This window comes from Aulostomus chinensis, chromosome 15 (genome assembly GCF_037954235.1).
Source record: "Aulostomus chinensis isolate RoL2024-O1b breed Wild chromosome 15, RoL_Achi_v1.0, whole genome shotgun sequence".
Taxonomy (NCBI): Eukaryota; Metazoa; Chordata; class Actinopteri; order Syngnathiformes; family Aulostomidae; genus Aulostomus; species Aulostomus chinensis.
In genome coordinates, this window is record NC_141334.1 from 14017396 (window position 1) to 14034105 (window position 16710).

Genomic DNA, 16710 nt, shown 5'->3' on the forward strand with positions numbered 1-16710 from the left:
TAAATTCAGTCAGCAAAGACAGTGTCTGTTTAATTCAAACTAAATTCAAAGAGATGAGACCTTCCTATATTCTCACTGCATTGCACCATGTTATATGTTGGGTCACTAGAGCAAGATATATATAAGGGTAAAAAAACAACAACAAAAAAAACAACAATCTGACGTGTTCATGACTATAATAACAGTATGGATGTTTTTGGCTCCATAATATACATTACAGTATAAATCCATTCTATGAGCATTTTTGTGAGTTCGCCTGAGGACTCACCAGGTTACATGCAGATATCTCATGTCCAATGGTCAAACATGCTCTTTGAAAGAGGTTAAGTAATGTGACAATTGGGCAGAGAGGTGTTTGAGCAACTACTCAAGGTTACCTGGAAGCGAAGGATAATAGTCCAGATGAGACCCAGGGTGAGACGGTGATTCCCGTCCACAATGTCATGCGACCCCATGTTTTCTAGATGGACTTTTTGCTCCTTGAGAAACTGCAGGGCTTTGTCAACATTTTCCAGGCAGTGGATACGCATTCGGCCCTTAGTGGGCTTTGGCTGTGGGGAAGAGAGCAAATAAGGTGGAAATAAAATTACAGTTAGATAAAGAGAAAACCTGGGAAGCAGTATAAAAAAACAAGTAAGAGCACACTAAAAGGGAGAGGAACTCGAGAAGATGATTTATCATTCTTCCCGACTCTTGGTGTGGGGAGAAGGTCACGCTAAGGGCCTGGGTTTGGGTGTGGACAGAGAGGAATGGTTTTTGTATAACACTAACCAGCTGTTCTCCTGAGAGCACTTCCAGCAGGCGGATTAGCATGCGGCCATCGCGTAGGTCAGTATACAAGTCACCAATACGACAGGTCACTCTGCCTAAGTGAGAGTTCACCCATTTGGTAAAGGTCTTCTTCTGAACTGCTTCACGCTCATCTGCAAAGAACACAACAAGGGTGGGGGAGGTGAGTCACATTATATTGAGATTACAAACTGACTCAGTTCACAGAGCTGCCACAGGTCTCCCAATAATTACTGCCCAAGATTGTACAGGGAATCAATTTTACTTGAAACAAACAGGATTGCATTCTACAGCTCTAATCACTTGTGAGAGCAGACAGTTGACAGTAAATCATAAGGACTTTAAGCCCTTGTCCTGAGCAGTTCATTTCACAGATAAGCTATGCCATTAAGTCTCTAGGCTCACTGTATTGACAGCTTAGTGAGAGGTTTTCACTCTTCAGACCAAAGTTTACTGATGCCTCTGCTCATGCGCTTATGATAATTACCTTAATGATTCGACATTGGAAAATAGCGGCAATGCCAAATTTGGAGTAATTTAGGGAGTATTTTTCTTGTTGCCATATTAGCAGGACAAAAAAAGAATCAGAATAAATTAAGCTGGAACAGCAGCTCAGACATATGGACCAGGGGAGTAAGAAGCTAATCCTGCTCCACCACCTAACAAGGTGACCTCCTTTCCAGGACATAAGGTCTCCCTGCCTTTTGAAAACACTATTCTATCTGGCTCTAAAGGCGATGGACCTACTGCAAGTCCACACACAGCAACTCCAAATCAGACATAAAACAGATCAGAAGCCACTCTTTACTGAGGAGTTTGAAAAAAGAAAAGGCCTGCTTACAGCGCTGTAAAAATAAATGTAATGGTGGTGATAAGTTCATAAGTCAAAACAATGACATCAGTGTAGTTTCACATTTTAAAATCAATAAGCAAACCAAAACAACTATAGGCCACATGTTGACAATGTTAATCACACATGTTAATAAAAACATAGGATACATGTATATAATAATAATTATAATAATTATAATAATTATTATAATTATTATAATTATTATAGTTGTAGTTGTAGTTGTTGTTGTTATTATTCTTGGTGGTGACTGGATTTCTGAAAAAAGATAGCATACACTCTCTCTCCAAAATACAATATGAAACAGTTTTTAAGTGACAATATTAAATCACTTAAAAACATTCTTTAGATGCTGCATTAAAACCAAATCCATTAAAAAGCATCCATGAGATTAATCACATGGCTAGAATCAATTCCTCTGTGATAAATATAATAAAATTCTCAGTTTCAAATAAGCTACTAAGTATAGGCTACATGATAGGTTAATTATAGTAAGCCACTCCAAAACGTATGGAGCAATGTAAGATGAACGATTCGACAGCTGTTACATAATCGAGTATCTACCAACTGTTAGTAAAAAAGAAGAGATTTCACACAAGCTCTCTTGGGTGGAGTAATACCACAGAAAATTACACTTGAACTGTTGCAATCCGAGGGTACATCCTTCTAAATTATTCTCTACTTTAAGAGCAAACAGTCTTTTCCAATGAATGTAACAGCAAATGGTTTTAACATTTATACCACCCACAAAACCCAGTGTGCACCCTGTAGTTTTTGACCTCTAGTGGCTTGTCCAGTGATATTTTGATGATCAGATTTCTTGTTTATTAATGCTCCACCAACAACAATTTCCACAGGCATTCCCATTCCAAGAGTATGGGGGTATAATGTATAATGGGGGTATTGAGTCGTCTTTATAATGGGGAGAGGTCACATTCCCATTCCAAGAGTATGGGGGTATATAATACCTTTTACTCCTGACTGAGGAGAGCTACACCTGTCACGTCTTGTGTTTTTCCTATTGAGACGTATTAGTCTCAATAGGAAAAACACGAGACACATAGAAGCCGTTTTGTAAACATTTCAAATCCATACAATCAAAATTTCTGAGACTGTCACTTTGACGCCTTGCTGTGTGATAGCTCAGTGATAGACAAATGTTCTGACAGCACTGAACTATACAGGAAATAATACCAAGCGTGCTTCTCTTTCTCTGGTCACTGGGTTTGCTTCCTTCTTTACCCACTCAGAAAGATGTCCTCCCACTTGTAAGGTCTAAGAGTGGGACCACCTGCCCCATTCAGCCTACACTTACGCTCCCTAACCATATGTTCTGACATTTCAGCTTTCCTTTTCCTTTTGCATATCCCAGCTTTTCCTTACGGCTTTGCAAAACTACAGACCTGTATCTTCTCTTTTTTCACTCAACTGAGACCCAGTACTCTTTATTCACACTATACTTAATCCCTTAGCCACGTAAGCTCCTCTAATGGCACTTCTCTCACTACGATGCTGATGACGCTTTGCTCTACCTGTAAATCTTCCCTGTCAAGACACATCTCAGCATCTCTCAAACACAACAATGCTCAGATGTCTGTGCACCCCTTCAAGCTCAGTCTTGAGAGGACAAAGTTACTCTTTCTCCCAGAGAAATATTGCCCTCTCTCAGACCTCTGCATCTCCAATGACAACATTACGGTGCTATCCTCTCAGACTGCCAGGAGCCTCAGAGTTGATGCCGGAAACCCCGCTGTCCTGCTTTGCCTTCATCGCGTGAGACAACCCACTCTTACAGGCTCTCCCTATCTGCAAAATTGGACTGCTCCTTATGAGAGAAGCTGTACAACTCTAGGTCCAGGACATTTGGTGTTTAGCTCACCTGAATTCTCTCAGGTTACTCCCCTTTGACAGTCTCTTAACTGGCTTCCCATCTCTGCAGGCATCAACTTCAAGACACTTATACTTGCCTTCAAGGCACTACATTAGAATGTTCCTCTATATCTGCAATCCATGGTCACATTCTAAACCCGGCCACGCTGTTTCAACCCTTACAGGTTGCCTCTCCCACTCGCTACAAGGGCTTAGAAATTGCTCATCGTGGTTGTGACTCTTCATCCCCTGTGCCAATGACAGAATACCCTGACCCCCCATCCTGACAAAAGAAACACATCTTGGTTGAGGACAATGTAGTTGGAGAAGAAAATTGGGTTATTTTCTGGAGAAAACAAATAATTATGCTAATGAATTATTAAAATATATATTTCCACAAGTCAGACTGAGGTCTGCATGAGGAACTGTAAAGTATTATTTGCCGGTTATATCTTTCTGTTCTAGCCGCTCCCTTTTCTTGTACAAAGAATAAGCAACAACAGGGAAGAGCACAAGCGTTACAGATGAAGAATTCAACAACAGATAAATCCATCACATTTAACAAACAATACAATGAGATGGGTATGTTGGTCTTCGGGAGATTATATCTGACTGCTGTAACTATGCAGACAAAAACAATGAGATTAGAGCTAAGAGGTGCAAAAGTACACGCATACATGTAAATCAACATTTTTTTATAGAGAGGCTCTCAAATTTAGTTTTAAACCTTAAAATTTAACACACATTATAGAAATTTAACTTTAAAGTAGGAGGCTGTGAAAGGATATGTTCATTTAAAGCACATGACAGGGCAGACTACAGCCAGAGCCTCCAGGCACATTTGGGGGCGGAAGCTGAGGCAGACTCATGCTTTTCTCTGCTTTCCCAGCTTATAAGTTTGCTTCTTTCCTGCACACATTTGCTTTTTCTATATTAATCAACCACAAGTAAACAAGAGAATTTTATGGTGTCACAATCATGCAGTTGCTATCTGTCAAATGACCTTGTTCTATTTTACACTGTAATATGGTGGACTGGTTGTTTGGAGTATTTTTTTTTAACTTCTTAGAGCTGACTCTCTCACTAAACTGTGTTTGTTCTCTTTCCAGGGCTCATGCAAATAATAGTTCTTAAAAGTTCAAACCAACAACTGTCACAGCTGTGCAATGTGCAAAGTAGATTATTGTGGCGGGTGAAGTACAGCCGAGGAGCCTGCATTCTTCCTGAGGCTCGGTCATGTTGTAACAGAACCCAGCACACAGGAAGAGACGGTGGCCAGGGGTCCTACAGATGACATGTTGCTACCTTGCTGGTACTGTGCTCCTAATAACAGGGCTGCTGAACAAGAGCATGACACAGACAAACATAGGCACCAGTGTATTATGAGTTTGCTCATTAGAGCAAGCAAACACAAACTTGTCATCAGTTGCATGGTAGGTAGATAAGGAAAAAGTAATGCAGATGTTCTTTTTTTTTAACAATGTGATATTTGTGGATTGTGTTTTTACAGCATGGGAGGATAAACTGTCATGTTTAGTCTATTTTTTACCTACATGGAAGAATGATCAGCATCTGTAACAGAAAGCTTGGCCGTGTTTATTTATCCTCATGGTTGAAGGTGAGCTCAAGGAGCAAGTAAGGATGGACTACAGCCTCCTCTATGTTTTCAGATGATACATGTCAGGCACAAAAACCTGCCAATCCTGACAACATTGTTAAACTATTACACAACGGAGGACAAGAAAGGAGAATATAGGCTTTGACAAGTCAGAGTAACTTAACCTTAGCATTTTTAGACAAACGACAAACAAAAGAACATTCCAAGCCAGGCACGTAAAATGTACAGCAACCACAAAGCTGTCTACCTATACAATTTGAGTCTCTTCTGATAAAAAAAAACAACAAGTGATTACAATTTTCGATGTTGTTCATTGATTACAAGGGCGAGGTCAAAACTGATGGTTAGAGGTTTTTGGTTTTTTTTAGAGATGTTTCAAAAACATATTTGGGCATGCCCAGTCACTTTGAACATGTTTTCCTCTGTAGTGAGCTTTAAGTATATGTCAGGGCAGGAAGGTGTCGCTCAGCCAGTGCCCTTTCTTCTGACTCAGGTCTAGGTTGCTGCTGCTTTTTTTTTTTTTTCTAATTTAACCCAAAAACAAACTTAGCACTGTTGACGATGATGACTATCTGCAGGTTATCAAAACAAATATAACGTCAGACTTAATCCTGTTTGTCTGAGTTACAACAGCTAAGATCATGTTTGGTGATAACACAAAGACATAAATATAATATTGAATTTGACTGCTGGGTCTTTCGGATATTCATAAAATACAATAATATCACATCTATGCATCTGACACCTGAGCTCGCTAATACAAGGACCATGTCTATATCAGGCAATGTCTTAACTCTTTTGAACCTTATGCTTTCAAAATACCTTATGACAATACAACCATAAAAATATAAATAATATTAGTAATAAAAATGTCAGCCAGACTTTTATCTATTAACGCTACAGGGTGAAATGTCCGTGAGGAAGAATGCTTAGTGGTTACAATGTTACAATGCTCAAATAACACAAACCGAGCCAGTGCAAAATCTTGGTGGACAAACTGAAAAGCAGAAATGGAAAGAGGCATCCATCTCATTCTCCTTATAGAGGGCAAGTTTGCAATGTTGCTCACTGCAATCTCATTATGAATCCTGTCATGCATGACACTGCACTTCAGGTCCCTGTGTCGTCACTAAAGCACTGAGGGAAAGTGACTCTATCCATAAATAGCTTACCATAGTAAGCACTTCACTTCTGAAAGATGTGACCAGTTTTAATTTCCTTGACTAAGTACTGTCAAAACACACAAATACGTTATTATTTCCAGACACCAATATACTGTAAGCAGCTTCTACATGAAATAGAGAGGTCTTAGCAGTGTCTGGTGTCCTGGTAATCATTATGTGCTGCTAAAAATGGTCTTTTTCAAGTCCTGACCAGGTCATACCTCCCTCCCTAGCCATTCCCGAGTCCCTTTCTTGCTTGGCTGAAATGCCCTTTACACCATAAACTCTTGACACACTGTCCTGTCTCTCACCCACCCTAAGCTTGCATAATGGTCACTCTGTCCTGAGCAAGAATGAATAAACAGCTTCCATCAATCGGTCGGCCTTTATCTGCTTTAATGACCTTCTCATAGACTCTTGTCTATGTTGTCAAGCCAAGGGGTACAGAGAAAATCCATCCTAAGTGGGAGTCTGACTTTACTCTTACTAGCTATGGTCTCATTTATTTCATCAAAAGAATACATTATTTAAAACTAACATAGCTTTTCACACCCTTAAGAGTAAATCCAAGAGCGCAAGAACCAGTGCATTTTTCAATGAACCCAAAAAGTTACATGTCTGGACTAAACGGGACCAAACACAATGAACAGGACTACACAATGCTATAGAATACCAACAATATCCACATTAGACAAAGTCCAAACATGGAAAGAAAGATTAAGAGCAGATCTTATCTGTGAAGCTATATAATGGAACTTTGTAATACTGCAGACAGAATGCATTTTTCCTTGAGTTTGCATGAATCTTCTGATTCTGTATTTCAAGCAAAAGAAACTAGAGCCAGTGACACCATTTTCAGCCACTAGCCTCCATCTGCATCCTGGAGCACTCAATAATAGTGTCATATAGTGAATTTAACACTGTTAATAGAGAGTTACAGAGTTCATGAAGTCATTATCACACTATTCAAACTCATAGTAAAAAGCAGCTTCTGCTTTGTGGTTAGTGGTTACTATGGCCTTACTGAAACAAGTGTGTGGTAGTGTGTGATGTTAATGGATGTGATGTGAATGGATAATTCAGGGAAGCTACTCTGAATTGAGATGACCAGTAAAGTTTAACTAACACAACTAAAGTCAACACCTCAGATTCAGATAACATCCTGTACTTTACACACATAGATGACACCACACTCCACCTCGATAGGTCTACAAAGCTGTGGTGATTGTTTCTGCATTATCATCAGACATCCTCAGATAGTACAAGGAATCCATGAACAAGAGACGTGTGTTCAAAACAAAGTTAGCAAAATGACACATACAGATGTACATGCCTTGACATTTCCCTCCCTAAAAAAAAGCGGAACTGCCCTTCCTCTGCTTATGACTTTGACATTAAGGTTGTGGCAAAACTGCTGCCTTGCCACATGTGGTATACGTTATTTTTACACTTCAACAGTTTGAGGTCACAACTATAGAAAAGCAACAGTTTCCTTCTCTTTTTCACAACCTTTTCAAGGCAGGCTTGGGCTGTTCTATCAATTCAACATGCAGCATAATATGTACAAAGACAGAATGGGAGGGGGGGCATTGTTATTGTGCTGCTAAACTGACAATGAATGTAGTGACAGACTTGAGTCGTCCTTATAATGGGGAGAGCAGACATGGTAGAACGCCTTTACACTATAAGATGCAACACCTCCGATTCCAGTACGCTGGCATGCTAGGCTGCATTATGGCAGCCTTCTATGGTTCAGTGTACAAATATAGCCTCTGTAATGAGTGGTCTTCTTAATGGTAGTATAGCTGAATGCCTGTAAAAGGGGTTTAAAGATAGAGACCTCCGTTACTGCACTGTCTTTTTTCCCTTTGGAACGCAGTAAAGGTACTGCCCTTTAGGTCATGCCCCTCTGTGCCATCTGCAGCTGCAGCTGCTGATAATGGGGAAGATAAGAGAGGCAAGGACTGGCCAAGGCCAATCCCATGGGAGAGGAGACAGTAAACAGGCACCTCTCAGCCATAACATCTGGACACAAAAAGGGTATGAAATGTCAACAAGAAAGTAATTATCCTATAGCCTCTGAAACTCTACTGTCTGGTTACAAGTAGGAAATTGTCAATATTAGCAAAACTGTACAAATAAAAAGGCGTTTCGTGTGTGTGTGTGTGTGTGTGTGTGTGTGTGTGTGTGTGTGTGTGAGTGTCTGTGTGTGTGTGCGTGTATTTGATGTCACATTACCAACCTCACAAAGGTAATGTGACTCCAAGTTACAGCTGGAGGCCAGACCTTTCAATTGGGAGTTTTAGAAATATTAAGTAACAATATCCAATTCATTGTGAGCTATTAGATTTGAAACATGACCTAAAATGTGACATTGAGCTTTTTCACGATCCACAAAATGCCTAAGACCAAGACAACTAAGACTATTCTAAAAACAAAAGAAAACATAGTATTGGTCACCTATTTGTCGAGCTTTGACTGAACTAACAAAAATGTCGGCAGTACACAACTAGATTCTAAGTAGCTGACACTACCAACACTAGTACAGAGCGAACAGTGACTTCTAACCAGTTAAGTTGCATTTATCTTGTTACTGGCATCTTTAATTAGAAGTAAAAGGCAACAAAATTTCCATCTGCATTTGTTATTGCAATGTAATTGCAAAAGCCACAATAAATTAACATATTATGAGTATAAAGTGATTGGGGCCACAACAAAAAATACCATAACAGTATTAACATATTTACTATTTATTCTTTACATGTTAGATAAAAGTCACCTCTTCCTTATAATGCTGGATGGGTCGAGTGATTTCATCTTAGATGATATGGAACCTTGTCATTTCCTTCATCCCATTTCTAGTCACAGCAAATGTATCTTTAATCTGCTACATGTTAAGAATTTCAGTTTAAAATACTGAAAAAGTAACAAAAATGATCAATTAGACAGTTTTGCCATGCTGACAGGGACATCTACAGTACGTACTGTACTGCATAGATACAGAAGTTAGCATGCCACCAGCTAGCCCCTTCTCCAGCATCAAGGCTATCCTCATCCAACCCGAGAGAATGAAGATGTAACACTGCCCAGAGAAAGATATAGTGACCTGACCAGACAAATGCTCAGCACAAAACAAACCATATCAGGAAAAAAGGAGTCTAATCAATCAATTGAATGGTAATGTTTAGGAGAATTTACACTTAAACTTATATGCATAGCAGAACACCCAATACTTCATTTAGTTCATTTCCAGAAAGACTCACTTCATTCATCTGGAACTAGTTCAGTGTTGCACAGTCCGACATTAAACAAATCAATGTCAGCAGTTTGTCAGTTAGCCTGAGGTCTGTGACAACTAAGGGAAGCAGCACGACCACTAGTTGACCTCTACTGACACATCCAGCCATGTTCTCTTCTAATAATTCTTTATGGGTCCTTTAGTCACTATATCAAATTATTCACATGAATAATGTGAATTATCAAATCAATTGTTTAAGCAAGGTGAAATTTTTGTCTAAAAACAAGTTAGGATCAACTGCACACACTGTCTGCAAGAATGTGAAAAATATTTCAAACATATACCACCACATGACCTCTGTACACAAAAATACTGATTGAATATTTCCATTTGTGTCAAGTGGTGAGACAATGTTACAAAACTGTGTATGTGTAAATTCAGCAGACATGATTTAATAGCGGGAGGAGGAGAGAGTGACACAAAGAATGAACCTCAAGGGCAGTCAAACTGGAAATACAAGTAGAAGTTACCCATGTATTTATGCAAGCGCATGAGTATGTGTGCGCAAGTGTATTTGTAGCTCCATCCAGAACACATACATGTACAGGAGAGTACAGAGGGCATATCCTACATCTGTACCCTAGCTTCCTCTCTCTGTCTAGATGCAGAAACTGTGTCAATCAGCCTCATTGCACAATAGTCTTGTTGCAGGGACGTGCATAAATCTTGTCAGCAAAAATTTGGTAACCGAGCTATGTATGTGCCCACAGTTCTGACTAGCATGTAAATCTTACACTTTCTTCTTAAAGCAGAGGGTGTCTCTCTCCCCCTCAGGCCAAAAAAAGTATTGTAATACCAGATCTGAAATAATGCTGGTCCACAAAAAGATGTCAAACTTGCAGAGTGAGTAGACATTCCTCTCAAGTAAAATGTGAGACAACTTTTTCAGACATCTGCAAGGGAGGGACCGGAAGCTAGCAAACACCCTGTTTGTCATGCACACTACTGACTACCATGCTGGTTGCATGCACTATAGCACCTACAGTTAATCGGCTACGATGAATACTTCGTCCTCTGGCTTGTGACTGTGGTGTCTAAAAACTCACAGAAAATGGCAATATGATAAGAATAGAATCCTGATAAAACGCTGTCAATGAAAAAGGTTTGTTTAACATTATTGCTGCTACTTAAATCATTTACTGCTCTTAATATTGTTAACACAGATCTGAGAATTTGGCAGTTTAAAGACTGAGATTTCTGTGTGCAGGACTTCAAGGCTTTGGCTAGAGACAGAGCCACGCATTGTAATAAGATAAAAAAAGGACAGGTGGCCCAGTGATCAGGTGCCAGACTACCTGCCTGCTTTAGCGCTGAGCTGAACGCTACTGTACATCTATGAAAGCGTTCATTTTGAATTGAGAGAGGAGTCTCACATTATAACCTCTGATCAATTCTGCCAGAAAAATAAATAAATGTCTTTTCAGAACTCATATACAACCAAAAGCACCTGCTGCGAGCCTTTCAGTAGAACACTGGCCCAGTAGGCCAATTCAACTACATTTTTCACACTTTAATAAAAAACAGGTTACATGTTAAAGAGTAACACTTCCCACTGTTGGAGATAAGTTAACATTAACACCTCTTTCCGTAAGCTGCATACCAGAGAACCTGAGTCCCTAACTTATGGCATTGGCAGGAAAGCTGAATAACTCCAAAATATTGTTGAGAGTTAAACTAAACAAATGGCGGGATTAAAATATATTGGAAAAAAAAATCCCAGTAAGAATGCAATTCCACTTTCAAACTAATAAGTCAGTGCCACTTACCTTGCAGCTGTTTAAACCTTCCTTCCAGGATGTTGGAGTATTGTACCTGATTAACAAATGCTGCTGGGGACAAACAGGGCTCTCTGTCCCTGTGGTCCCACTCCATGGCCTTGATTCTAGATTCCTCTCCTAAATATTCCTTTCAGATACAAAGGAGATTAGAGTTCTACTACATAGCAGGGCAAAGGAAATATTTCCTTCTAAAAATATATCAAATCCTACTGAGGGCTTTCCAGAAGATCAAAATGTTTTTATATCCAAAAGTCTTTGTTTATCCTCCTCTTCTAAATCCCCTCAATGTTGAGCCTGAGTTAGGCACAACACAAGCTCGAAAGGTTTGCCGCCTGTTCTTTTCTTCATCTACTGTATCTTCCACCTTGTCCAATGAAAACAGTGATCGATCCAAGCGAAGATTTTCTTTCATAAAATAATTTCAAAGAGGGCCCAAAAAAAGAAATGTTCTCTTGTTTCACCCCCTCCTGGAAGAATTTCACCACACTTATGGTGGTTTAAAAAAAAAAAAAAAGTCTGCGCTCCTTGTGGTTCTACCAAAGGAACACTGGATATTCCTTCCCTCCAAACTCTGTACACGCATTTGCTGAAGCAGAGCACAGCAGAGCAAGCTAACTGACTGCGGTCAGATAGCTGTGTAAACACAGCCTGCTGTGCCTTCTGAAATTCATGTCATTTGCATAAGGTGTGTGTAAGGGAGGAGCACAAAGGAAGAACATGGTGGAGGGATGAGGGGAGGGGTGGTTGTAGAGGTGGACTAAACCATTAGACTTCCCTGCTCAGTGTTACATGAGGCAGATTACTCAACGCCACCTTAATTCCAGTTAGCACCAGGGAGTGGCTTGCCAAGAAGGTACAATCTTGAAAGTTCCCATCAGATTTTGTCTCTTATCCTATGTCTCCCTGAGAGCTTGCTTCTTACCTCCGTCACTCTCCAAGACAACATTTGCTCTTCTTTTTTCTGTTCGCGGAGTCTGCCTTATGATAATGAGCTGAGACAAGGGGGAAGTTGCTGGGAGAGTCTTAGCAACACAATAAGCTCTTTCCTGTCTGAACAAGATTTGAAATTATGAACGTCCGTGTCTGTTTGTCAGGCAAATGGTTGAGCGAGGGTGGGGGTGGAAGTGAGGCATTACCTTTCTGAAACAATTATAGACCTATTTTGTAATAACACATCTGATGGCTTGCTGAAGGACAAATATAGAAATACTGTTTATCAACGGCTGCAACACTGTCTCTTGTTGGTTCATTCCCAAGCTTGTTTATATGTGCAAGACTTCATGTAACAAAAGTCGTAAAAAATGTATAATAAATCATTATTGTAAGATGTTTTCTTTATGGATGGAAGGTCAATGCTTATTTACAGCTACTAATTGAACATCCATAGAAAATGTAACTGTAAGGCACTGACCCAGATGCACTTAATTAGACAATCCTATAAACAGAGAGGTCATGGTCTCTCTCATGAGTGGATGGCCTTTGGTTTCGGACAGGGAGCAGTAGTAAAACAGTCTGGCTGTTTTATTTTTCTGTGAATGTCCTGATGAGCAGGGAGCATCTGGATGGGTCTCATTAGGAAACTGCCTGCCCCGGGCCCTCTGTGACAGAGTGTTTATGGAGGGGTTTGTACTAATGAGACCCAAGGAGAACACTCTTCCTTCTGAAGGAACAGAGGCAATGCTATGCTCACATGCAGAGAAATGATGAGCAGAGAACTATAGTCATGGCCATTCCAAATCCCACGGGGCATATATCAAACATCCCAATCCCAATTAACGGGAGTAGCAGATGTGATGGCAGGTTTTTGTGTCTGGCATATGTGAGTTAATATATTATGGCAGTTTACTCCCTCCGCAGCTTTTCATAATCTTGTGAAAAATGAAAACAGACTGTGCTGGTCTGCCAAAGGGAGAGGAGGAAGAAACTCCTGTATTTTGTAAAATGGAACTAATGATAATTAATGGTGGTATAGTGGAGTTAATAAACACAGACAAGGAGGAGGAACAGACAGGAGCTGCTAGGGGAGTAAACATGACCACTTGAAGAGCATGTGCATTTTATCAATTCTACATCACAACTCTGGGGAGCCCAGTGAGGGTAGACATTTGGAACATACTCCTAAAGAGTAAGTGACCTGAGGGGAACCCCCTGAAGAAAGTAGAGTTGAAAGTTCACTCCAGTGTTGCTACACTGGCAGTATAGAAAAATATTGATGTGGTTATTTATGTATATTATAATGATCTTACGGGGGCGTGGAATTCTACTGTAAACGGGGGTGGGAGGGTGGAATTTTACTGTAAACCAGGGGCAGGCAGGCACGGTGTAAAGGATATAAACCAGGATATGATGCAATCATATTTCAGAGTGAAAAGTGGCTACAGTATGACTGGTAGGGAAAAGCATAAGTAAGCAGCTGTGTACAGAAGGTAGATCTTGACATTTGGGCATTGTAAAGTTGTTAAAGTTGGGCAGGAGTTCAGCCTAGGGGAAACAGTTGCTGAAGCATGTCAAAGAATGTAGACATCAAGTCCATACTTGCAAACTGCGATGGTATCACAGGTATTCACACATGCCCACACACACTGGTCACACTTGCTCTTTTTTCAGGTGACATAAAGGCAGGTGACAAAGAGAAAATATTGTTACAACCCTCTTTCCATTATCATGAAAGCAAGATCTGCAATATACAATGTCTAGGCAGAAAGTGTGTGCCCATCAAGCATGAGGAAATTATTCTGGTTTTATTTGTAAGTGACTCCATGACTTATTTTTCAGAACTTCTTTGATACCAGCAGCACTCATCTTTGTTTTTTTCTGCTTTTATGCCTAGAGTTGTGTCATTGTCTGTGACTTAGTACCTTCCTGCCTGTTGCTCCCCTCTGCTGGGTTCTCCATGTTACTGCAACTAGTTTAAACCATATACAACAGGCATTTATTCAAAGAATGTGGCACCAGAAAAGATATAGGGTATTACATAGACAGCAAAAAAACAAGCTTTTGCACACAAATTTTAAGAGCTAATAGAGCTTTTGACAGAGATAGGCTGTGAAGTCAGACATGAGGTTGGTTGGCTTGGAAGGACGTCAAGACTGCAAAGTATAGGGAAATAATGCTGCATTCAGGTCATTCATGTCCCAAAACCATTGTTAGTTTCAAAAAGATCACTTGAGTAAATACATTACCATCCAGACAAAAAAGTTTAATGTGGCTGAGTTTTAAAACACCACTCATTTAATGGGATTTAAAACAATAATATATAAATGATTTTGGGAAATTAGCTAGGATTTAGAGAATTTTAGCTGGTTATCGTGACTCTCACCACACCTTCCCCTGGAGTCTATTCTTACCACCTCATTCCATCACTATTACTCTTTGGTGGATTGCCAGTGCAGCTCCCTGGCACTGTCCTCCTTTTCTAAGTATTTCTGTCTCAACCTATAAATTGAGAATTGCTTCTTTTGGGACAGAGAAAATTATGTTTATACCCAGGACAAACAGAGCCTGACTGGATTTCAACACATTTTGTTCAAAAGTCCTGTTGTGTATTTGAAATGTTATTTTAAAAACAGTTACACTATTGGCTTAAATTTAAATTACGTTGCATGTGAACATTGTTTTGAGACCACTGAATCACAGGAATGATGGAGTGCTGCGGCAAGCCTCTATGAAATGAGTGACGACAAAGATTGTCATGTTAAAAGATGTCGTAGCCAAAATTGTACTGATGCATTCTGGTGTCCCAAACCTGCTACGGCTAAAAGCTTGGTGTAAAGATGCTGTGAAGCTCTCAGAAATGGATGTGACTTGAAGTAAGATAGCTTTACAGGAAGAAACTCCACAAACTGTTGTGGTACTGTTTTAAATCTAAGTAACATCTGATCTGAAGTACAGCATACCTGCGAGAGCCTTGATGCGTGAGCGCTCAAAAAGGCGTGCTGAACTGTTTTCATTATCCCAGTCAGTTTCTGCTGCCAGGTCCCAGCGGTTGTTGATGTCGTTATACTGCTGCTGGATCTCCAAGCTGTCAAAGTCTGTCGGTGAGATGGTGCTCATGGTGTTTAGGCTAGTGGAAAACACATCCAACCTAAAATCCAAACACAAAAGGCAGATAAAAACATCAGCGCATGCAGGAAAGGTGAAGGATATTGTGTTGTAACAGAACTTTCACATGACTGACCCTTGAAATGTTTGTGAGCTAATAATCTGCAAACTCCTTTTAGAAGATGAGCATATTACCTAGGCCAGATGATGTCCAGTCACATAAATCACACCCACTACCCTGTCAGTCTCAAGAGCTCCTAACTAACGATGTGCAAATAGAAGTTTATTAACATTAGGTTGTTAATTAGGCAACAAAAATTGAGCATCGCACTCCTGCTGGATTAGATTAGGTTTTGAGATATCTAGCAAGCAAAACCACAGCACACAACAAAAAAATTCTTTAATTCATACAGCCAAAATCGTTTGGAAATGTGTGTCTGTATGAAGACTTAAACACCAGGAAACTTCCAAGTAGTTTTCTTTTACTATTTGACAGTGGCCAAAATGCCCAGACAACATCTTGCTTCAGTCTGAATATCAATATTAAATCATTATCACCTATCTATAGTTAGACTCAGTCGCTGCTTTCATTCTTCTTTTAAAAACACATATCTGGCATGCATGTGTGTTCAGACACAGACACTTTTGTTTTGTGGTTCGTTTCCCAAAAGATAAAATTAAAAGAAAGGTATGAAGAGCAGCACTGGGACGGAGACTCTTACTTGAGTGGAGTCAGAATGATGTGAGGTTTTGAACACTGGTGATGTCTCAAACGATGAGAGTGAACGTCTGCAGCTGTCACTTAAAGTCAGAAGACATTAACAGTGCACAAGCACCTGGCTTATTCTCTTTCAACCAACAAGTACAAATACATTGAGGACTATGACACCCAATTTGATTCTCCAGCATTCTGATGTCTAGCCATTGTTAAAACAAAAGGCTCGTTGTGGTCTTCACAGTTGTCTTTGAGACGAGTAAGGCTTAAATGTCGGCAATAATGAAGCTACGTGTGCTCAGTTACCAGTCAAAATTATGTTTCTTTTACGAAATGCACTGTTAAATTTGATGGCTGAGTGCGGTGAAAGCTCCCTGATGGCACAGTATCCTGCATGGTGTACAGCGTGTCTGCTGCTGAAGAGAAAAAGTGGCTATCTGATGGCAAGTTTATTGGAACTGGCAGAATCCTGCCTATCAGCTCAGTCATTCTGAGTGAGACATTGTCTGGCTGACTGTCATCACCAGAGTGAGAAATCATCTGCGTTAAAAACCCCACATCATTCCTTTGGTCGAATATTATTTATACT

At 40.0% G+C, this 16710-nt stretch overlaps 1 protein-coding gene across 5 annotated transcripts in view; it reads right to left on the reverse strand.

Moving 5' to 3' along the window:
* Nucleotides 1–16710, reverse strand: part of sptbn2 (spectrin, beta, non-erythrocytic 2) — a 50485-nt gene that overhangs the window by 20235 nt on the left and 13540 nt on the right. For 3 of the 5 annotated variants that reach the window (XM_086179451.1, XM_086179452.1, XM_086179454.1), the window contains 3 exons: nucleotides 15262–15449; nucleotides 772–923; nucleotides 378–551 (listed from right to left, as the gene is read on the reverse strand). In XM_086179451.1, the coding sequence (XP_086035577.1) occupies nucleotides 378–551; nucleotides 772–923; nucleotides 15262–15418 (483 nt within the window). In that variant the 5' untranslated portion in view covers nucleotides 15419–15449. Of the gene's footprint in view, nucleotides 1–377; nucleotides 552–771; nucleotides 924–11353; nucleotides 12008–15261; nucleotides 15450–16710 lie in introns of those variants that run through there. The other 2 variants (XM_086179455.1, XM_086179453.1) reach the window with 1 other exon arrangement.